At 39.5% G+C, this 22,051-nt stretch overlaps 1 protein-coding gene across 2 annotated transcripts in view; it reads right to left on the reverse strand.

The window, feature by feature from the left end:
• Positions 1-5,823: 5,823 nt before the first annotated feature.
• Positions 5,824-22,051, reverse strand: part of LOC105467541 (cleavage and polyadenylation specific factor 2) — a 41,464-nt gene continuing 25,236 nt past the window's right edge. For both annotated transcript variants that reach the window (XM_011717201.2, XM_011717202.3), the window contains exons 10-16: positions 14,711-14,811; positions 13,523-13,723; positions 12,216-12,368; positions 10,962-11,187; positions 9,571-9,870; positions 7,597-7,731; positions 5,824-7,189 (exon numbers count right to left, since the gene is read on the reverse strand). In XM_011717201.2, the coding sequence (XP_011715503.1) occupies positions 7,097-7,189; positions 7,597-7,731; positions 9,571-9,870; positions 10,962-11,187; positions 12,216-12,368; positions 13,523-13,723; positions 14,711-14,811 (1,209 nt within the window). In that variant the 3' untranslated portion in view covers positions 5,824-7,096. The remainder of the gene's footprint in view (positions 7,190-7,596; positions 7,732-9,570; positions 9,871-10,961; positions 11,188-12,215; positions 12,369-13,522; positions 13,724-14,710; positions 14,812-22,051) is intronic.

Consider the following 22,051-nt stretch of genomic DNA (forward strand, 5'->3'; position numbering starts at 1 on the left):
AGATAGAATCACCCAGGTGACCTGCATGGGCAATACAGCTTACCTAATGCCAAACCAGTTATGGAAATGTAAGTCTACCCCAAGAGATACCTCACCTAGCGGGCCGCTCCTAGAATGCCCTTGTAGCTCTTTCCAATCTTCTGTACATAGTTCCTGTTATACCTCCTATCAACAATGTAAATCAGGCAATAGGACATATCATATGGCCACGTTACTAAAAACACAAACTGGAGGCATCAATGACGTACAAGTATTAGGATCCACTAATAAACTTGTACAATCTCCTTGTAACGGCCAAAAAGGAAAGCCTGTTTGTTGGAGCACTACTGCCCCCATTCATATTTCTGATGCAGGAGGCCCATTAGATATTGCAAGAATTAAAACCGTCCAGAAAAAATTAGAAGAAATTCATAAAGCTTCATATCCTGAACTTCAATATCACCCTTTAGCCCTGCCTGAGCTTAGAGATAATTTTAGGCTCGATGCCCAAACCTTTAATATCTTCAACTTACAATTTACTTCAAATGTCCAATACAAGCCTGGCCCACGATTGTTGGCTTTGCCTTAAAATGGGCCCCCCCATTCCTCTAGCCATACCTAACCTTTCATTGCCCTATGTCAATTACTCAAATGAATCCTTAGTAAATAATTCCTGTCCTATTACCTCCCCCCCTTAGTTCAACCAATGACGTTTTCTAATTCCTCTTGCTTCTTTTCACCATCATATAATAACACTAAAGAAATTGATTTAGGCTATGTTGTGTTTGGCAACTGTACTTCCATAATCAATGCCACCAACCCTTTGTGTGCTATAAATGGCTCGGTTTTCGTTTGTGGAAACAACATGGCATATACATATCTACCTACAAATTGGACAGGGCTTTGTGTTCTGGCCACTCTTCTCCCCGACATTGATATCATCCGTGGAGATGAACCTATCCCCATCCCCGCTATTGAACATTTTATTTATAGACCGAAACGAGCCATACAATTTATTCCCTTGTTGGCTGGACTAGGAATCACCACTGCTTTTACTACAGGAGCCACAGGCCTAGGAGTCTCGCTAACCCAATATACTAAATTATCCAATCAACTAATCTCAGATGTACAGACCTTATCCAGTACTATACAAGATTTACAAGACCAAGTAGACTCGTTAGCTGAAGTAGTTCTCCAAAATAGAAGAGGTCTAGATTTGTTAACGGCAGAACAGGGAGGGATATGTTTGGCTTTACAGGAAAAGTGCTGTTTTTACGCCAACAAATCCGGAATCGTCAGAGATAAGATAAAAACTTTGCAAGAAGAACTAGAAAAGCGCAGAAAAGGCCTGGCCGCCAATCCACTATGGACTGGACTCGATGGACTTCTCCCCTATCTCCTGCCATTTCTTGGTCCTTTACTCACTCTTCTACTTTTCCTCACTCTCGGGCCTATAATCCTTAATAAGCTTATGGCATTTGTCAGACAACAAATCGAGGCCTTCCAGGCCAAACCTATACAGGTTCATTATCATCGCCTTGAGATGACTGAAAATGGTGAGTCTTATTTACCTTAATAAGACCACCTCCCCTGTGTGCTGAACTGGACAGTCAATGACGGGTAAGAGGACACTATCTCCATCGGAGCCTAAGACAGGAGGGCCGCCCTTGCTGCTGCCTTATCCCATGACGGGCCTAGAAGGTGGGGGTGAGTTGACCCAACCTAAGACAGGCGCAGTTCCCGAGGGGTTTTCTTGTCATAAAAATATAAAAAGGGGGACCTGTCCGGAGCTGCATGCCCCGGCCATAGCGAATAATAATTAAGGATTAAACGCCTGAGCTATATTCATTTCCACCCCACACCTTCTCCCTAGTTTTACCTTCTTCCCTGTATTAATACCGCCATTAAAAGATGGCGCTCTTCCCGCTTCTTCTTCATTCATTTTTCCCGCGCCCGCGAAAAGACTACTTGACTGCGCAGGCGCAACATGACGTCTGACCGGAGAAACCGAGGCTTATCTGGCCACGCCTTCCTTTTTTAGGTCATTTCCGCCTTAGCCCAACCTCTTCCCCTCCAAATGTATATAAGGCATTGCATTACCGCCATTAAACGAGACTTGATCAGAGCACTGTCTTGTCTCCATTTCTCGTGTCTCTTGTTCCCCAAATTCCCACCCCCTCCTCCAGGGCCTACACTGACTATCCCACGGGCCGGGATAATAATTAAAATGACAGACCTAACTATAAGAGCCTAAACTATAAAACTGTTAGAAAAAAAAAAAAGAGTGTAAATCTTCATGACTTTAAATGAAGGAATGGTTTTTTAGATAGAAAAAAAATTTAGTGTAAACCTTCGTGACTTTGAATGAAGGAATGGCTTTTAATATATAAAACCAAGGCCAGGCAAGGTGCCTCACACCTGTAATCCCAGCACTTTGGGGGGCCAAGGCTGGTGGATTACTTGAGGTTAGGAGTTTGGGACCAGCCTGGCCAACATGGCAAAACCATGTCTCTACTAAAAATACAAAAATTAGCCGGGCATGGTGGTGGGTGCCTGTAATCCCAGTACTCAGGAGGCTGAGGCAGGAGAATCGCTTGAATCTGGGAGGCAGAAGTTGCAGAGAGCTGAGATCACGCCACTGCACTCTAGCCTGGGTGACAAAGCAAGACTCCATCTCAAAAAAAAAAAAAAAATTTATATATATATATATATATTAAAAAAACCAAGCACAAAGAACCAAAGGGAAAAAAACAAATTGGACTTTATCAAAATTAAAAACTTTTGTGCTTCAAAGTACACTATCAAGAAAGTGAAAAGACAAGCCACAGAATGGAATAAAATATTTGCAAATCAATATATAATGGTTTAGTATCCAGAATATATTAAAAAAAAAACTCTTATATCTCAACAGTAAAGATAAACAAATTGAAAATGGACAAAGGATTTGAACAGACATTACTCCAAAATACATAATAGTCAATAAGCACATGGAAACAGGCTCCACATCATCAGTCATTAAGGAAATGCAAATCAAAACCTCAGTGAGACACTTCTTCACACACACTATGACTAAAATTTAAAAAGGGAGTTATAAATGTTGCCAAGAATGAGAAAATGGAATGCTCAAACACATGCTGGTAGAAATGCAAAATGTTGTAGCCACTTTGGAAAACAGCCTGGCAGCTCCTCAAAAGGTTAAGCAGAATTACTGTATGATCCAGCAATTCTAATTCTTAGATATATACCCAAGAAAATTGAAAACATATGTACATACAAAAAAAAAAAAAACAACTTGCACATGAATGTTCACAGCAGCATTCTTCTTAATAGTCAAAATTTGGAATCAACTCAAATATACATCAACGGATGAATGGATAAGTAAAATGTGGTATATCCATTCAATGGAATAATATTCAGTCACAAAAAGGGTACTGACACATGCTACAACAGTGATGCACTCTGAAAACATTATGCTAAACGAAAGAAGTCAAACATAAAATATCATATATTATTCAATTTTTATGAAATGTCCAGAAAATGCGAATTCAAGGAGACAGAAAGTAGATTAATGGTTGCCAGGGGTCATAGGAAGGGGGCATGAGGAGTGACTGGTAGTGGGTATGGTGTTTCTTTTTGGAGTGATGAAAATGTTCTGGGATTATATAGTGGTAATAGTTGTACAGCTCTGCAAATATACTAAAACCAATGAATTGTACACTTTAAAAGAGTGAATTTTATGTTATGTAAATTGTATCTCAATGTTTTTAAAAAGCCAAATGGCTCACCTTAAAAAATGGATTTCCTCACTTCTGTTTCAGGCCACCAAGATATTTCTAAAAATATAGAAATGTTTACAATGATATTTGACATTTATAATCCTACTGCAACAAATACTACAATCAAATTTCTTTTTAACCAAATTATTTGCAGATATCAGTTGATAGTCCACGTTATACCTATACTTGCTTCTAAATAATAAAGATCTGAAAATTCCTTCTACAGCCATACCACCCTGAACGTGCCCCATCTCATCTGAAAATTCCACTGAGTTAATGATTTATCTCATAGTCATTTTTAAAATTTATATTTTTCTGAAGTAACAGAAGTTAAAACAAAGTCTTCATTTGAGAAATTTTAGTAATATTGTCATCTAGAAACAGGTAAAACTATTGCTCTTGCAATGACTATTATTTAGCACAATCATCTTAAGGCAATACTTTAAAATTTAATTCCTGTTCATAGGACAATAAAAAGGTGAGGCAAGAAACAATTTTTCAGTATTGGTATTCATGTTAGTCTGTTCTCACACTGCTATAAATAATTGCCCGAGACTGGGTAATTTATAAAGTAAAGAGTTTTAATTGACTCACAGTTCAATTAGGGAGGTTGGGGAGGCTCATGAAACTTACAATCGTAGTGGAAGGGGAAGCAAACATGTCCTTCTTCACATGGCAGCAGGAAGAAGTGAAGAGCAAAGTGGGGGAAATCCCCTTATAAAACCATCGGATCTCAGGCTAGATGCTGTGGCTCACGCCTGTAATCCCAGCAGCACTTTTGGAGGCCGAGGCAGGCGGACCATCTGAAGTCAACAGTTTGAGACCAGCCTAACCAACATGGAGAAACCCCGTCTCTACTAAAAATACAAAATTAGCCGGGCGTGGTGGCACATGCCTGTAATCCCAGCTACTCAAGAGGCTGAGGCAGGAGAATTGCTTGAACCCGCAAGGCAGAGGTTGTGGTGAGCCGAGATCGTGCCATTGCACTCCAGCCTGGGCAACAAGAGTGAAACTCCGTCTCAAAAAAAAAAAAAAAAACCCCATCAGATCTCATGAGAACTCACCATCACAAGAACAGCATGAGGGTAACTGCCACCATGATTAAATTACCGCCCACTGGGTCCCTCCCACAACACATAGGGATTATGGGAACTATTAACACAATTCAATTTGGTGGGGACACAGCCAAACCGTATCAGTATTACAATACAATATGTAAACCAGATGCTTTAAACCATAAAACAAATTCAGATTTTCTTTCCCCTGGAATATAAATAGCACTACAGGGCTTAATCTATACAGTAATAAAAGTGAAAATTTTCCAAAGCACTAAAAAGAAAACATACTCTTTATATCTGCCTTTTGTAACATTGTTTTGTATATCTGGTTTTCTAGATCAAAAGTCTGTAAACTTTGCATTAACACTATAATCTACAATAGAAGCTTTGTAAGCATCTGAAAGAGAATCAAATAGTAAGTCAACTCTGATATTACTGGGTTGTTCCACACATAGTTAAATAAGAATATCGATCCTTCCAAAAATCTAAGGGTAGGCCAGTTGTGGTGATTCATGCCTGTAATCCCAGCACTCTGGGAGGTCTAGGTGGATGGATCGCTTGAGGTCAGGAGTTTGAGACCAGCCTGGCCAACATAGTGAAACCCTGTCTCTACCAAAAATATAAAAATTAGCCAGGTGCAGTGGCATGTGCCCATAGTCCCACCTACTTGGGAGGCTGAGGTGGGAGAATCACTTGAACCCTGGAGAAAGAGGTTACAGTGAGCCAAAATCTCACCACTGCATTCCAGCCTGGCTGAGTCTATCTCAAAAAAAAAAAAAAACTAAGTGTAAAGAAGAGGGCTTAACCATTTGAGAAATAAACATCAAGGTCTGCCATGATTAAGCTACCTTCTTAAAAAGCATTAATGGATTACAATAGTTTCAATAGTTTACATGGTTTTCACTCCTTAAGTTCAATGAAAATTGCATATATTGTTTTTACTCTTGAACACAGTGGTTTATACTATATCAGGGTGGTTAGTCACAAGAAAGACACAAACACAGAAAGGATAACCTTATCCAACTTCAGTATTATTTTAGTAGTAATGTGTATAAAATCCAACCACTGCTTGGGTGACCTTAGGAAAGAGCAAGCTTAAGAGATGAAAACATTTACACCTTTTAATTAAATTATACTGTCACCACATAAAAGTGTGAGGTTCAACATTTGTTTTCTTAAAAACAGAGCACTAAACAGTTTAATACAGGACCTAACTGATGGCTAAGATGTTTCTAAAAGGTATGCAGAACCCTTAAGACTATACTGCATCGGCCGGGCACAGTGGCTCAAGCCTGTAATCCCAGCACTTTGGGAGGCCGAGACGGGTGGATCACGAGGTCAGGAGATCGAGACCATCCTGGCTAACACGGTGAAACCCCATCTCTACTAAAAATACAAAAAACTAGCCAGGCGAGGTGGCGGGCGCCTGTAGTCCCAGCTACTCAGGAGGCTGAGGCAGGAGAATGGCGTGAACCCGGGAGGCGGAGCTTGCAGTGAGCTGAGATCCGGCCACTGCACTCCAGCCTGGGCGACAGAGCAAGACTCCGTCTCCAAAAAAAAAAAAAAAAAAAAAAAAAAAAAAAAAAAAAAAGACTATACTGCATCAAGGAGTTCTTTTGAATTATGTATATTCAAATGATGGTGTTATAATTTACATTGAAATGCCACAACAAAATCTTGATAAAACAAGATATAGGAGAAATAAAAATTGATTTCTGAACCAAATGTGGAGTACCTTACCCTAGAGTAAATCACTGGGAAATATAGGCAGAAAACAATTGCATATTCCAACTGGAAAGAGTCAGAGCACATATGCTTTTAAAAATAAACTTCAAAAAACTGTTCTATCAGTTTAGGTTTTTTTTTTTTTGAGCATGTCTTTTCTAAATAATTCTCACTTATCATTCCAGAAAATATAACAGTTTGTAAGAACTCATGCAAAAATGTTTCTCTAAGGCCATGAATTGGTTTGCTAAGTTGCATTGTTTTATTCAAGTAAAAAGCCCTTCTAGAACAAGGAGTCTGTAGAGAAAACCAATCACCTTCAACTCTCGGGCCTGTACACCTGTTAGGAGCTCTGTCACTCTGAAAGCCAAAAGATAGAATGCTCATTTGAGCATTTGCAAAATGTTCTCTATTTATATTTTTAAAAATCTAATACATGTAAGTTTTTCTGGCAGATTCTTTCTGTATGTTACAAAACAAAACATCAAAAGCTCAAAGTAAGATAAGAATCCCTTTTTCTTAGAAAGGTCAAGCAGATCCTTCTTGACATCATGTCTTTTACACAATGGCATATTGTTCATATAAAAGGTCTCTTATCCTATAAAAATCTTGACAAAGGCAGCCTTCTAATCCAATGCGTCCAGTTTCCGTCTAGAAACCAAATAAAAAAAAATTCTTTAGTACATTTTCTATTCATTAATATGCAGACATAAAAACTGAAATATATGAAATAGATTACTTTATGATTGGTCAGGACACAGGTTGCTCTGATTCACAGCATATGGATATATACTGAAGTCATGAATTTTACATAGACACATAAATGTCAGAGGATTCAAATAATTAAAATTTACTATAAAATTTTATACCATTTCTTCAAGAGTCTTTCATAAGCCTTCAAGTCAGTAAGACTTCTGTAAGCCTTTGAGGTCATGATCATGAACATAAATTACTGATCTTCAGTTTTGTGAAAATACCAATCAAGAATTACAGAATTTCAAAATGACAAGACATCAGAAGTATGTGTTCAATTCAGCCCTTATTGAAAACACACTTACTCTGCGGACTGCTACTTGATTGTTGCAAACAAGTACACCTCCTACAAATTCAGCTTGAATCCCCTCCCGTAAGAGAACTTGCTTGAAGTCTGACAGTCTTGGTTCATTCATAAAAACTGACTGATGTCCAGGAACCTTAGGTAAAGTCAAAGGGGAAAGAATAACTTCAAGTAAAACACCAGACATACAACTGTACTGAATAAAGTAAAATACTACATGATCTCTAAGAGATTTTCTATTATTCCCTGAAGTCCTCTGACAGATCATTTCAAGACTGCAAATCACATTCCAAGTTGTTATTCTACATTTTACCCCATTATTTAACATTACAACGCCCTTCACATTTTCTGTTTCACAATCAGTTTTGTTAGTCATGCCTCATCATAACAGAGACGTTTGGTAATGCTATGCTCTTCACTCACCCACTTGCCTAACGGGATTAACTAGAGTGCCATGGGCAGGACTGATCCAAAAATTCATTTTCTAGATCCCAGTCATTTGCTTACTTCAAAGGACAATTCCTCCCTAATCCCATTTTCCCTGTCCCTCCTTCCTCAGAGCAAATGCAATGGATGCCACAGGTTCTACAATCAGTAAGGAAAGTGGTTCTTGCCTAATGCTGCTGCTTTCTGCTTTGACATTACTTTGAAGAGCTTTAGCTTTAGCACAGAAGAAAAAAAATTCTAATTCCTCCTCCCAATTTTGAGGGTTGTACTAGAAGGGAATCTAGCGACAGAGGCTGTCTCTCTATTCTTAATTTCATAGTAGGGCTGAAGACATCACTTGACATGCATGTAAGATTCATAGTTTTAGTAGTTTTCCAAGTTTAATTACCTAGAATCTTTGCTAGTTAACTAGATACCTCTCAAGAATATGTAAATGCTAGACTAAATTGTACGTACACTTAATTAAAGTTTTCTAACTATATCAAAACCAAAAGTTGTTTGAACTGAATGAAACACAAAAAAAATGGAGTGTATGACTTTTGGCTGGGGGCGGTGGCTCACACCTGTAATCCCAGCACTTTGGGAGGCCGAGGTGGGTGGATCACCTGAGGTCAGGAATTCAAGACCAGCCTGGCCAACATGGCAAAATCCCATTTCTACTAAAAATACAAAAACTAGCTGGGCCTGGTGGCTCATGCCTGTAATCCCAGCTACTTGTGAGACTGAGGCAGGAGAATCGCTTGAACCCAGGAGGCAAAGGTTGCAGTGAGACAAGATCATGCCACTGCACTCCATCCTGGGCAGCAGAGCAAGACTCCATCACAAAACAAAACAAAACAAAACAAAAAACACACCAGTATGACTTTCTTAGAAAACTATAAATCTCCAGACTGGAAGCAGGCAGGTGATCTTCACAATCATCAAACTTAAAATTTAAAAATCCATACCAAAAAAACAAATCATGAAACAATTACGTACCTTAAAAGATTTGCTAAAGATATGTCATTCCTTAGCTGTATAGAATTGATATATACACAGAGACAAACACGCAGAAGCACGCTGCAAGTTCTCTTTTTTAAAAACTCCAAAATCAGCCCAAATGTGAGACATATTTTATGTTCAAGACAGGGTCTCGCTCTATCATATAGGCTAGATGCAGTGGCACAATCGTGGCTCACTGTAGTCTTGAACTCCTGAGCTCAAGCAATCCTCCTGCCTCAGCCTACTTAGCTGAGACTCCAGGCGCATGCCACCATGCCGCTAGGTTTTTGACAGGGTGTCACTATATTAATCAGGCTGCTCTAGAGCTCCTGGCCTCAAGCAGTTCTCCCACCTCAGCCTCCCAGAGTGCTGGGATTACAGGCATGAGTCACTGCCCCCAGCTGACACATATTTTAAATGGTTAAAAATATAAAAGGTTCCACAGACTCACTTAGTTTTGGAAGGGGGAAAAAAGAAACCAAAAGACACGAAAACTAGAAGGATGACAAATTCAGGAAGAAATCAAAAAAGCACATGCTTTTTTTACCTCATGAGGTGGCAAGGGTTCCAAAGTAGGAATGATTTCACTTTCTTCACCTGTTTCTTTTTCATCATCTCCGAACAGACTTTTCATGGCCTTTTGTTGTGCTATAACACTAGAATCTGAGGGAGCGTCTACTTGCATCTCTGAGTCTTCTCCATCATCCTTTAGTTCTCCTTCTTCTAAAATAACCCCTGTGTCCACTTTGGAAACTCTCATATCTAAGACACCATCTATCCAAGCTAATTCAGCATCTTTTGCCTTACAAAACTGAAGAGAGCTGACAAGTGAGTCTTTTAATCTCACCTAGATATGCAAAGGAGGGGGAGAGAAATAAAACCCACAGAATACAGATTAACAAATTAAATATAACCTATTATCATTTTCTGCCTCTGGTAATATGTTAAAATTGGAAAATCTGTCACTCATCTGAGCCTCACAATGACCTGCAATGACCTCATTACCTTGCAGATCATTGGGCCCCTGCCTACTTTCCAAAACAGAGATTCTTAACCCTGACTACAAAATGGAATCACATGGCAATTAAAACAAAAAGTATATCAGAGCCTCATATCTAGTGTTTCTAACATAACTGGTAAGACTAAGACCAGAACACTGAATCCCTCTGACCCTCACAAAGCTCCCCAGATGATTCTCATGTGCAGTCAAGGTTGAGAACCACTGATCAGTCCCATCCTCTAGTACTTGGCATACTTCACTAGGTACTGAACTGCTTGTCCTTTCAGAATTTCCCATCTCCATATTCTTGGAAGGGTGCTTCTTCTTACTCTGCCCAGAATAAATTTCCTGCCTGATATGTGCACATCCATTTCTTCCAGATATAGACATCACTCCAGCCTTAAACTGACACCATCTCCCATTACCAGACAAAGTTTATCTCTCTACTGCGCTAGTCCTATATTCGGCATCCGTCTCCATTTGTTCCAATTAGGAGTAGAACCTTGATATCCGGGAATTCTTCTAAAACTTTTTAATTCTTAAACAATCATTTTCCTTACCTCTGTACTTTTGCAAATATGGTTCCCTCTGCCTAGAATGCTCTTCCCCCACTTTTCTACTCTGTCTGTCCTGATAACCCATCTAAACATCAGTTAGGATTAGTTATCACTTCCTGCAGGAAACCTTTTCTAAACCTCTAAAGGTGGGTGGTTTCCCCTCTTAATACTCTCATAGCATCCTATACTTCTTCTCAGAGGCACAACAAAGTGATAAATGGTATTTCCTTGTTCTAAGCCCCATACAGTATCAGGACTGCTAGGGCAGGAGACCATCCATGTCTGTCTGTCTCACATATCTCTGTATTTCTAATGTTACCTGTCCTAACCTGCCACAAAAAGTACTTATTTCTACTCACTGGCAACTCCTGGCATGTTTACCTGGTAGATGTGAGTTTCACTCGTGGCATCAACTGTTTCATGCAGCTTTGGCATGTACACTTTAATATCTTTCCCACCAAAGGCGCGACAGCACTCTGCCAGATCCTGACTGGCCTCTGGTGGGCCATGGACGATGATCAACTGTCGTGGTTTCATCTGATTAATGATTTTTTTAATGGAATCCCCATCAGAGCGTCCTTCATAGTCTATGTAGGTAACCCGGGCTCTGTAATTATATATGATTATTCAAGGTAACTTTTCTCATAATTCTAAAAAAAAAAATGGCTTTTATCATGTATATAACATATAACACTAGGATTTGAGAAATACACATGTGTTATAGTATCTGTATGATTTGTTTATTTTTATTTATTTATTTTTTCTGAGACTGGGTCTCACTCTTTTGCCCAGGCTAGAGTGCAGTAGCATGATCTTTGCTCACTGCAACCTCTACTTCCCAGGTTCAAGCAATTCTCCTGCCTCAGCCTCCCAAGTAACTGGGATTATAGGTGTGCACCACCACGCAGGGATAATTTTGCATTTTTAGTAGAGATGAGATTTCACCATGTTGGCCAGGCTGGTCTTAAACTCCTGATCTCAAGTGATCCGCCTACCTCGGCCTACCGAAGTGCAGGGATTACAGGCATCAGCCACCGTGCCCAGCCCTATCTGTATTATTTAGATCTTATCTACACCCAAAAATATATACTAAATGATATTGCTGGACAAATTTTGTTCTCTGATGACTTAAAAAAAATTCCAAAATGATCATTTACTGGTATTATTTAACTAAGTAGAAAGCGGGGGGAAAAGGTTTCTAACTACTTCAGATCACAACAGTATTTTCCAGACATTAGGGTCTTAGAGATGTTTAAGTCACGGAGTATATTTTATGAAACAAGCAGTGACTCAGAAAAATTAAACTGTGAGTTACACTATTCCCTTTCACCTGCTTACAGACTAAAAAGGCCAGAAATAATTTTTCTTCATATAATGGACAATTTAATGTTACAATTTAAGTACACCCCTCACCACCAATTCAATTACTTTGGCATTCAAATACCATTAATGAAGAGAAAATATCATGCCACCATATTTCACAAGTCTCTTCATACAAAAATAAATTAAATTTTAAAAGCACAAACTTACTAAAGAATATTCAGAAATTTCGCTTGAAATAATGTAAATTATATAATTCAAATGCTTGAAATTTTATCTTATAATCTATTTTCAAAATGTGACAGAAGCACTTACTTTATTTCAATAGACTCTGTTGTAGAAATACATTTAGTAGGAACATCAGATAAATCCTGATCCATGGGTTCATCTCCATTTGTCAAACCAGATTCTAATTTGCTTTTTTCTTCTTCAGTAGCTTGAAGCTCTGGCACCAAGAAATCCTCTGGTCTAAATAATAAGTCTCTAATTAGAAGCAGTAAAAAAGCAAGCTAATACTACATAACATATATAACTGGTAGGCGGCATAATTTTTGGAGTCCTCACATATCTCAAGATTTAAATATACATTTCATCCAAAGCCAATGAAATTTGATATCAATTACCAGATGACTGTATGTATTGCGTTTTTTGTTTTTTATGAGATGGAGTCTCGCTCTGTCACCCAGACTGGAGTGCGGTGGCGCCATCTTGGCTCACTGCAACCTCTGCCTCCCAGTTCAAGCAATTCTCTGCTTCAGCCTCCAGAGTAGCTGGGATTACAGGTGCCTGCCACCACACCCGGCTAATTTTTTTGAATTTTTAGTGGAGACGGGGTTTCACCATCTTGGCCAGGCTGGTCCTGAACTCCTGACCTCGTGATCCGCCCGCCTCGGCCTCCCAAAGTGCTGGGATTACAGGCGTGAGCCACCACACCCAGCCTGTATTAGGTTTTTCTTTTTCTCTCTTTTTTTTTTTTTTACACAGGATAGTAGTGTTTTCAAATTTGCAATTACAACATGTGATTGCAGTTGTTTTTCTAATAATGAGTATAGATTTTGTAAATTTTCCATGGTTTCACTCATGCTATATCATATTCCTCTTAATCTCATAAAACTTGTATAATACTTAAGACATAATCCATTGGTAATGCAATCACCAGTCATCCAAAGTTCCCTCTCTTTTTTTTTTGAAGATAGAGATGGGGGTCTCACTATATTTTCTGGGCTGGTCTCATACTCCTGAGCTCAAGTGATCCTCCCATCTAGGCCTCCCAAAGTGTTGGGATTACAGGCATGAGCCACCATGCACAGCCCCAAAGTTCTTCCTATTCTAATCTTCCTCTCTTTTTAAGTGGGAAAAAAAAGTCTTGATCATGTGATCATGTTTTTAAACCTTTACACAACTAAGTCATAAAACTGCCAGTTTTCTCCTAATATTCTCTATGTTTCTCAGCATCTCTATTTTTATGTTTCAAGTTACAAGTCTTCTGTGTCTTCAGTCTGAGGTACTCAGAAGCTAACCACGTACATGTGACTAGAAAGATCAAATTCATGAATTGAAAAATGATAACACAGTTAATACCTCCAATTCGCAAGAGAGAAAAGTTTGTTTTGCTCACATACTTGATAATCTCTCCATATTCATCCCATTTAATTCTTTCTTCTGGGGCAGGAAACATAGGATAGGACTTTTTTGCCTGTTTGAAAAAACTTCCTTTACGACTGCCTTCACCTTTCATCATCAAGTCATGCTTCGTCTTATGAGCTGATGGCTGGTCAATATCTTCCTCAATGTCACTCTCATCACTGGAATCTATATCTGCCCTAGGAGGATTTTAGAATAGATCGAGGTCATAAAGTTTCAAAGATATTTTAAATTAATATTTATCTATTTATTACTGAATCGATCCTCAATATTAATCATTCAATATTAACTCAAATGATAATATACAGTTATGTCGGTCAACAACAATGGACCACGTATACAACAGAGGTCCTATAAGATTACTGTACCTTTTCTATGTTTAGATACATTTAGATAAACAAATACTTAACATTGTGTTACAATGGCCTACAGTATTCAGTACAGTAACATGCTGTACGGGTTTGTACCCTAGGAACAATGGGCCATATCATAGACCCTGGACACACAGTAGGCTATACCATCAAGGTTTTTTTGTTTTTTTTTTTTTTTTTTGAGACAGAGTCTTGCTCTGCCGCCCAGGCTGGAGTGCAGTGGCCAGATCTCAGCTCACTGCAAGCTCCGCCTCCCGGGTTCACGCCATTCTCCTGCCTCAGCCTCCCGAGTAGCTGGGACTACAGGCGCCCGCCACCTCGCCCGGCTAGTTTTTTGTATTTTTTAGTAGAGACGGGGTTTCACCGTGTTAGCCAGGATGGTCTCGATCTCCTGACCTCGTGATCCGCCCATCTCGGCCTCCCAAAGTGCTGGGATTACAGGCTTGAGCCACCGCGCCCGGCCCCATCAAGGTTTGTGTAAACATTTTTCCTAATGTTTGCACAATGACTAAATCCCCTAACAACACTTTTCTCCGAAGGTGTCCCCATCATTAAGTGAAGCATGACTGGAATAACATTCAATATTATTGGACTGACATTTTATAAAACATAACAAATAAATGCATAATAATATTAGCACTGACAGGATCTGGTATTCTAGACATTTGAAAGATGTCTGTAACAAAATTAAGTCTTATGAAAACTTAAAAATATTTTTAATGAAACATCTAAGTCAAAGACACACTCTTCTTAAATTGCATCTATAAGTTTATAATCTGTCTGAAAATGACTCACTCTTTTGACTGCTCAAGCTTTTTGGCAGCTTCTTTCTTTAGTTTCTCTTTTTCCAAGTATTCCTCAAGTTCTTTCCCTTCAAGCTTCACACGTTTCCTCAACTAAAAAAAAGTAACAGATGAAAGGAAATGTTAATATTAGGGGGTTAAAGCAGTGGGATATGAGATACACCGCATCTCTAAATTGCTCTGTCATCTTTAAACTGATGTTTTTCCTCTGAAATTAATCAAGTTTCCATTACATGCAATTATAGGTCCTACTTAGATTAGTATTAAAATTGAGCTGTCACACATCATCTAGAATGGGTTTAATTTACATCAAACTGGTTGGTCAGGCACAGTAGCTCACACCTATAATCCCAGCACTTTGGGAGGCCAAGGTGGGAGGACTGCTTGAGGTCAGGAGTTCAAGACCAGCCTGGGCAACATAGGTTGACTCTGTCTCTAGGAATAATTTAAAAATTAGCTGGGAGGCTGGGCACGATGGTTCACACCTATAATCCTAGCACTTTGCGAGGCAGGAAAATCACTTGGGTTTGAGACTAGCCTGGGCAACATAATGAGACTTCGTCTCCACAAAAAAAAAAAAAAAAGCCAGGAGTGGTAGCATGCACCTGTAGTCCCAGCTACTCAGGCGGCTGAGACTGAGGATCACTTGAGTCTGACAGAGCAAGACCCGGTCTCAATCGATCAATCAATCAAACTGGTTAAAAATCCCCAATCAGGAAAAGAAAATACAGATAAGCATTTTTATAATTTGGAGTAGGTGAGGCCCAAAAGCCATAACAAGAAACAAATAAATGCAGCAACATGAATGAAGAAAATCTCCCTTTGACATTTTAAACCTCATAAAATAAGAAACTGTAAAGAAAAACAAAAAAGAAACAGAAAAATATCTTCAGCACTGTGACCAACAAAAACTATTTTTTCCTAAGAGCTCTTCCAAATGAGTTAAGAAAAGGATGATCAACACATGAAAAAGGACAAGATACTTAGAAAGGCAATTTACAAACTAAGAAAGACACATAACTACTGGCCATGAAAAGACCCTTAACTTTACTAATTTCTGAAAAGTACAAAATATAAAAAACATAATTGTTTTCATCTATGAGATTGGCAATGCCATACATGGGGAAAGAGCACCTTCTTCCATTGTCTGTGGGAAAATTAGTGCAACTATGTTAAAAGGCAATTTGCTAACATCTAAAAATAAAAATTATCATTTGACACAGTATTTCTACTTCTAGGAATTTATCCTACTGAAACAATCACAAATGTGTAAAAAAAAAAGTACATTAGTATATTGCAGCAATGTTTATAATAGTAAAAAACTGGACAAAATTTTAAAATCCATCAAAATGGAACGATTAAATCAGTAGTTCTCATATATTTATCTCAGGACTACCTAAGACTCCTAAAAATTAGAGAACTCCAAAGAGCTTTTTGTTTTTGTGGGTTCTATTTCTGAATGTCTACCTTATCAGAAATTAAAACTGAGCAATTTTTAAAATATTTATGTTCATTAAAAAATAATAAAACCAGCCGGGCATGGTGGCTTATACCTGTAATCCTAGCACTTTGGGAGGTTGAGGCAGGCAGACCACCTAAGGTCAGGAGTTCGAGTCCAGCCTGGCCGACATGGTGAAACCCTGTCTCTACTACAAATACACAAAGTAGCCGGGCATGGTGGCACATGCATATAATCCTAGCTACCCAGGAAGCTGAGGCAGGAGAACCGCTGGAACCTGGGAGGTGGAAACTGCAGTGAGCCACGATCGTACCATCGCATTCCAGCTTGGACAACAGAGTGAGACTCCAGCTCAAGAATAAATCAATTAATAATAGTAATAGGCCAGGCGCGGTGGCTCATGCCTGTAATCCCAGCACTTTGGGAGGCCGAAGCGGGTGGATCACCTAAGGTCGGGAATTCGAGACAAGCCTGATCAATATGGAGAAAGCCCATTTCTACTAAAAGTACAAAATTAGCCAGGCGTGATGGCACATGCCTGTAATCTCAGCTACTAGGGAGGCTGAGGCAGGATAATCACTTGAACCTGGGAGATGGAGGCTGCAGTGAGCCGAGATCGCACCATTGCACTTCAGCCTGGGCAACAAGAGCGAAACTCTGTCTCAAAAACAAATAAATAATGATAAAACCACATGCCAACATTAACAAATTTTTACAAAAAATAATTACATTTTCCAAAGCAAAAAAAGATAGTGTGAAGAACGGTATTATTTTATTTTTTTGAGACAGGGTCTTGCTCCATTGCCCAGGCTGGAGTGCAGTGGTGCAATTATAGCTCACTGCAGCTCAATCTTCCAGCCTCAAGCGATCCTCCCACCTCAGCCTTCTGAGTAGCTGGGACTACTACAAGCACGCACCACCACTCCCAGCTAATTTTTGTATTTTTTTGTAGAGACCGGGTCTTGCCATGTTGCCCAAGCTGGTCTCAAACTCCTGGAGTCAAGCAATCTGCTCTCCTCAGTCCCCCAAAGTGCTGGGATTACAGGCATGGGCCACTGCACCTGGCCAATAGCATTATTCTATATTTTTTCAAATCTCTTTAACGTCTAGCTCAACAGAAGACAGGTGGATTCTCACATTTGCTTCTCCATTCACTCTCTTGCAATATGCTGTTTTGGTTAAAGTATACGAAGAAAATCCAGGCTTACACACATGTATAGTTGGAAAGGGAAAAATATGTAAATAGTCCTTTCATGGATATTATTCTTCGATACTACATTAAAACTCAGAAAGTGGTAGTTTCTTAAAGGTTAGTTTTAATGCAGAACCTGAAACCATATGGATAGACTTTTTGTACTCTGTTACATTAAATTTTTTTTTTATGTATCTTACACTCTGTGGGTTTTTTCTTCATTTTGAGACAGGGTCTTGCTCTGTTGCCTACGATGAGTGCAGTGGCATGATCACTGCTCACTGCAGCCTCGAACTTCCGGGTTCAAGCGACCCTTCAACCTCCCAGCCTTCTGAATAGCTGGAACCACAGATGTGCACCACCATGCCCAGCTAATTTTTTATTTTTTGTAGAGACAAAGTCTCACTATGTTATCCAGACTAGTCTTGAACTCCTGGACTGAGGCCATCCTCCTGTCTTAGCCTCCCAAAGTGCTGGGATTACAGGCGTGAGCCACGGTGCCCAGTCTGTATCTTAAATTTTGAATGGATCTTTTAATTTGTGCATTATTTTGTCACATACTTAATTGGTTATTTAGAATATACTAGCTCACCGGGTTATCCAGATCTTACAAATGTTGACAATATTTTTAAAATCACATTTGCAAATATCACCACCAATCTTATCAGAAGTCTTTTTTTTGAGACGGAGTCTCGCTCTGCCGCCCAGGCTGGAGTGCAGTGGCCGGATCTCAGCTCACTGCAAGCTCCGCCTCCCGGGTTCACACCATTCTCCTGCCTCAGCCTCCCGAGTAGCTGGGATTACAGGCGCCCGCCACCTCGCCCGGCTAGTTTTTTTTTTTTTGTATTTTTTAGTAGAGACGGGGTTTCACCGTGTCAGCCAGGATGGTCTCGATCTCCTGACCTTGTGATCCGCCCGTCTCGGCCTCCCAAAGTGCTGGGATTACAGGCTTGAGCCACCGCGCCCGGCCCTTATCAGAAGTCTTTTCAGTTTCAGTTGTCAATCTCACAGTGCTGGGTATAAGTTTTCCAAAATTCTAAATTTTCATTTGAAAGTTAGAATTTTTTCAGATTTAAGCCAACAAATGCTGTCAATTGTTTTCTTTAGAGTGACAGGCTCAATGTATTAATTTTCAAGAAAATGTCTGCCAAACACCCAAATCTGAATGGCCCTGTCATTAGTTCACATAAAAATGGTGTTCCAGACTGGGCACAGTGGTTCAGGCCTATAATTCGAGCACTTTGGGAGTCGGAGGTGAGAGGAATTGCTTGAGGCCAGTTCGAGACCACTATGGGCAACATAGCAAGACCCAGTCTCTACAAAAAAGAATAAAAAATTAGCCAGATGTGATGAAACACACCCATAGTCCTAGCTGGTAGAAAGGCTGAGGCAGGAGGGTCACACGAACCCAGAAGTTCAAGGACGTGGTGAACCATGACTGTGCCTCTGTACTCCAACCTAGGCAACAGAGACCCAAACTCAAAAAACACACACACACACACACACACACACACACACACACACACACAAAAAAAACAGGGCCGGGTGCAGTGGCTCACACCTGTAATCCCAACACTTTGGAAGGCCAAGGCGGGTGGATCACCTGAGATCAGGAGTTCGGGACCAGCCTGGCCAACACAGTGAAACCTCACCTCTACTAAAAATATGAAAAAAAAATAATTAGCTGGGCATGGTGATGCACACCTGTCCTCCCAGCTACTTGGGAGGCTGAGGCAGAAGAATCACTTGAACCCGGGAAGTGGAGGTTGCAGTGAGTCAAGATCACGCCACTGCACTCCAGCCTGGCGACAGAGCGAGGCTCCATCTCAAAAACAAAAAACAAAAACAAACAAACAAAAAAAGTGTTCCCAGAAAAAAGTGGCTAGTTTAACTCACGACTCAAATAAACATACAAGTGTTTTTCTTGGAGACAGTCATTGTACTTTTAGTACACAATGCAAGTACTTTATTAATACTTCCTATCTTGTCACCCAGCTTTTAAAAAATCTTTTACTAGGCCAGGTGCAATGGCTCATGCCTGTGATCCCAGCACTTTGGGATGCTGAGGCAGATGGATCACAAGGTCAGGAGATCAAGACCATTCTGGCTAACCCAGTGAAACCCTATGTCTACTAAAAATACAAAAAAATTAGCCAGGCGTGGTGGCACACACCTGTAGTCCTAGCTACTCAGGAGGCTGAGGCAGGAGAATCGCTTGAACCCGGGAGGCAGAGGTTACAGTGAGCTGAGATCATACCACCGTACTCCAGCCTGGGCGACAGAGCAAGATTCATCTCAAAAAAACCAAGAAACTTTCACTAAAAGAACTTAGTAATATTAGTAACTTTTACTATTCCCTCAAGGACATTTTTTTTCTTTTTTATAGAGATAGGGTCTCACTATGCTGCCCAGACTGGTCTCAAACTCCTGGCCTCAAACAATCCTCTCACCTCAGCCTCCCAAAGTTCTGGGATTACAAGCATGAGTCAGTATGTCTGGCCCCTCAAAGATATTCTCTTTCAAATTTCTTTTGTTTAATATACCTTTATACTTTGTAGAGGCAGTCTTGCTATATTGCCAGGCTGGTCTGAAGCTCCTGGCCTCAGGTGATCCTCCTACCTTAGCCTCCTGAAGTGTTGGGAATAGGCATGAGCCACCACGCCCAGCCTCTGAAGGACATTCTTAAGTGAAACTAGCCTTTTTTTTGTTTTTTTGTTTTTTTTAAATGACAAGTGTATGGTGGTGAAAAATGCAGTGACTACTAGTGGAGTTTTAGGCCAAGGTGTAAGGACTTTATGCACCACTGATCTTACTCATCAGTATAAATGTAGGCACAGTGAAAAGGCAAATATCATCTTACCAGTATTATAAAAAATAGCTTTGGCCTTGTGGACTCCCTGAAAGGGTCTCAGGGACTCCCAGGGATCCTCAAACCACACTTTTGAGAACCACTAGATTAAATAATCACAGTACACATATACAATGTACTATTATAAAATTACTAAAAAGCATTCTTTATTTATTCAAAAACATTTAAATGTTTATAATATACCAGGTACTATGTAAGGTAGATCTATATCTTCTTACATTGTTCAAGAAGGACTCAAGTGAAAATACAAGTCTCAGGATATGTGAAATATGTGATAATTTGGTCCCATCTCTTTCTCTCGCGCACTCTCTCTCACTATACACACACACACACACACACACACACACACACACATATTTTTTGAGATAAGGCCTTGTTATATTGCCCAGGGTTGCCTCAAACTCCCAGGCTCAAGCAATCCTCTTGCCTCAATAGCTGGGACTATAGCCACATACCACCACACCTTGCTCCCATCTCTCTTCAAAAAAAAAAAAAAAAACAAACCAGATATTAGTATATCAATAAGAAAAAAAAATTCCAGAATATATATGCTTCAAAAATGTCAACAGTTATGACAATTAAATGCAGTATGTAGTCACGGATGGGAACCTGGACAAAAAAGGAAAGGGTAATTATAAAGGACAACGTGGTCATCGATAAAGGGTGAATGCTGAATGGGGTCAGTGGGTGAAATGGTAGGATGGTATCGATGTTGATTTCCTGATTTCAATGGATGTAACATGGTTTTGCTGGAGATTGCCCTTGTTTTCAGGTAATACACACTGGCAATATTTAGAGATAATGATGAAATATTTGTAATTTTTCTTCAAATGGTTCAGAAAAAGTAATATTGTATCATGTGTATATAAGTGATAAAGCAAATCCAGTAAAATGTTGACAATTGGGGAATCTGGGTATAATATTTTGTAATTTTCCTGTTTGAAATTTTTTCAAAATTAAAAGTAATGAAAAAAAGGGAATCTTTCTGAGACTATTCTAGTTCAGGGGCTGCCCAGTGGGGTAAGGGGAGGGGAGACAGGTAACAACAAAAAAATTAAACCAAAATCAGATTATTTTCATGTCTAAAATAAATGGGTGATTTACATGTTTAAGGCCAGGAGCAGTGGCTCACACCTGTAATCCCTGCACTTTGGGAGGCCAAGGTGGGAGAACTATTTGAGGCCAGTAGTTCAAGACCAGCTTGGGCAACACAGCAAGTTCCCATCTCTATAAAAAATGTTTTTAATTAGCTGGGCATGGCGGCACATGCCTGCAGTGCTAACTACTTGGGAGGCTTAAGCAGGAGGCACGCTTGAGCCTAAGAGTTCAAGACTGCAGTAAGCTATGATCAGGCAACTGCATTCCAGCCTGGGTGACAGGGAATGACATGACCCTGTCTCAAAAAAATAAGAAGTTAAAATAAAAAAGTAAATACATGTTTATATCTGGCATCTCACATTTGCCTAATAACTTATTTGAAAATAAGTTTCATTCAGAAACTAGTGGGATTTTTTTTTTAAACAGTTAGCAACCTACACAGATGCCTTTGACCCACCAATAATCTTTAACAAAGTATTTACCTCTGTGATTTAGTTTATGCCTGTTGCTATAACAAATTTTTCTATCTTATTTTTCATTTAAAATATGTAAGATTAATAGCTTATTCAGAAACAGATTTCTAGAATAACCAACTCTAAAATATTTTTCTTCCTACTCCTTCACCGTATTACCTCCAAGTTACTCCTTTTTCTGATCCAAATCTACTCCAACCTATGAATCCTTATTCGTTGTTCATTTTTGCTCTTTCTAAATG

This window comes from Macaca nemestrina, chromosome 7, assembly GCF_043159975.1.
Source record: "Macaca nemestrina isolate mMacNem1 chromosome 7, mMacNem.hap1, whole genome shotgun sequence".
Taxonomy (NCBI): Eukaryota; Metazoa; Chordata; class Mammalia; order Primates; family Cercopithecidae; genus Macaca; species Macaca nemestrina.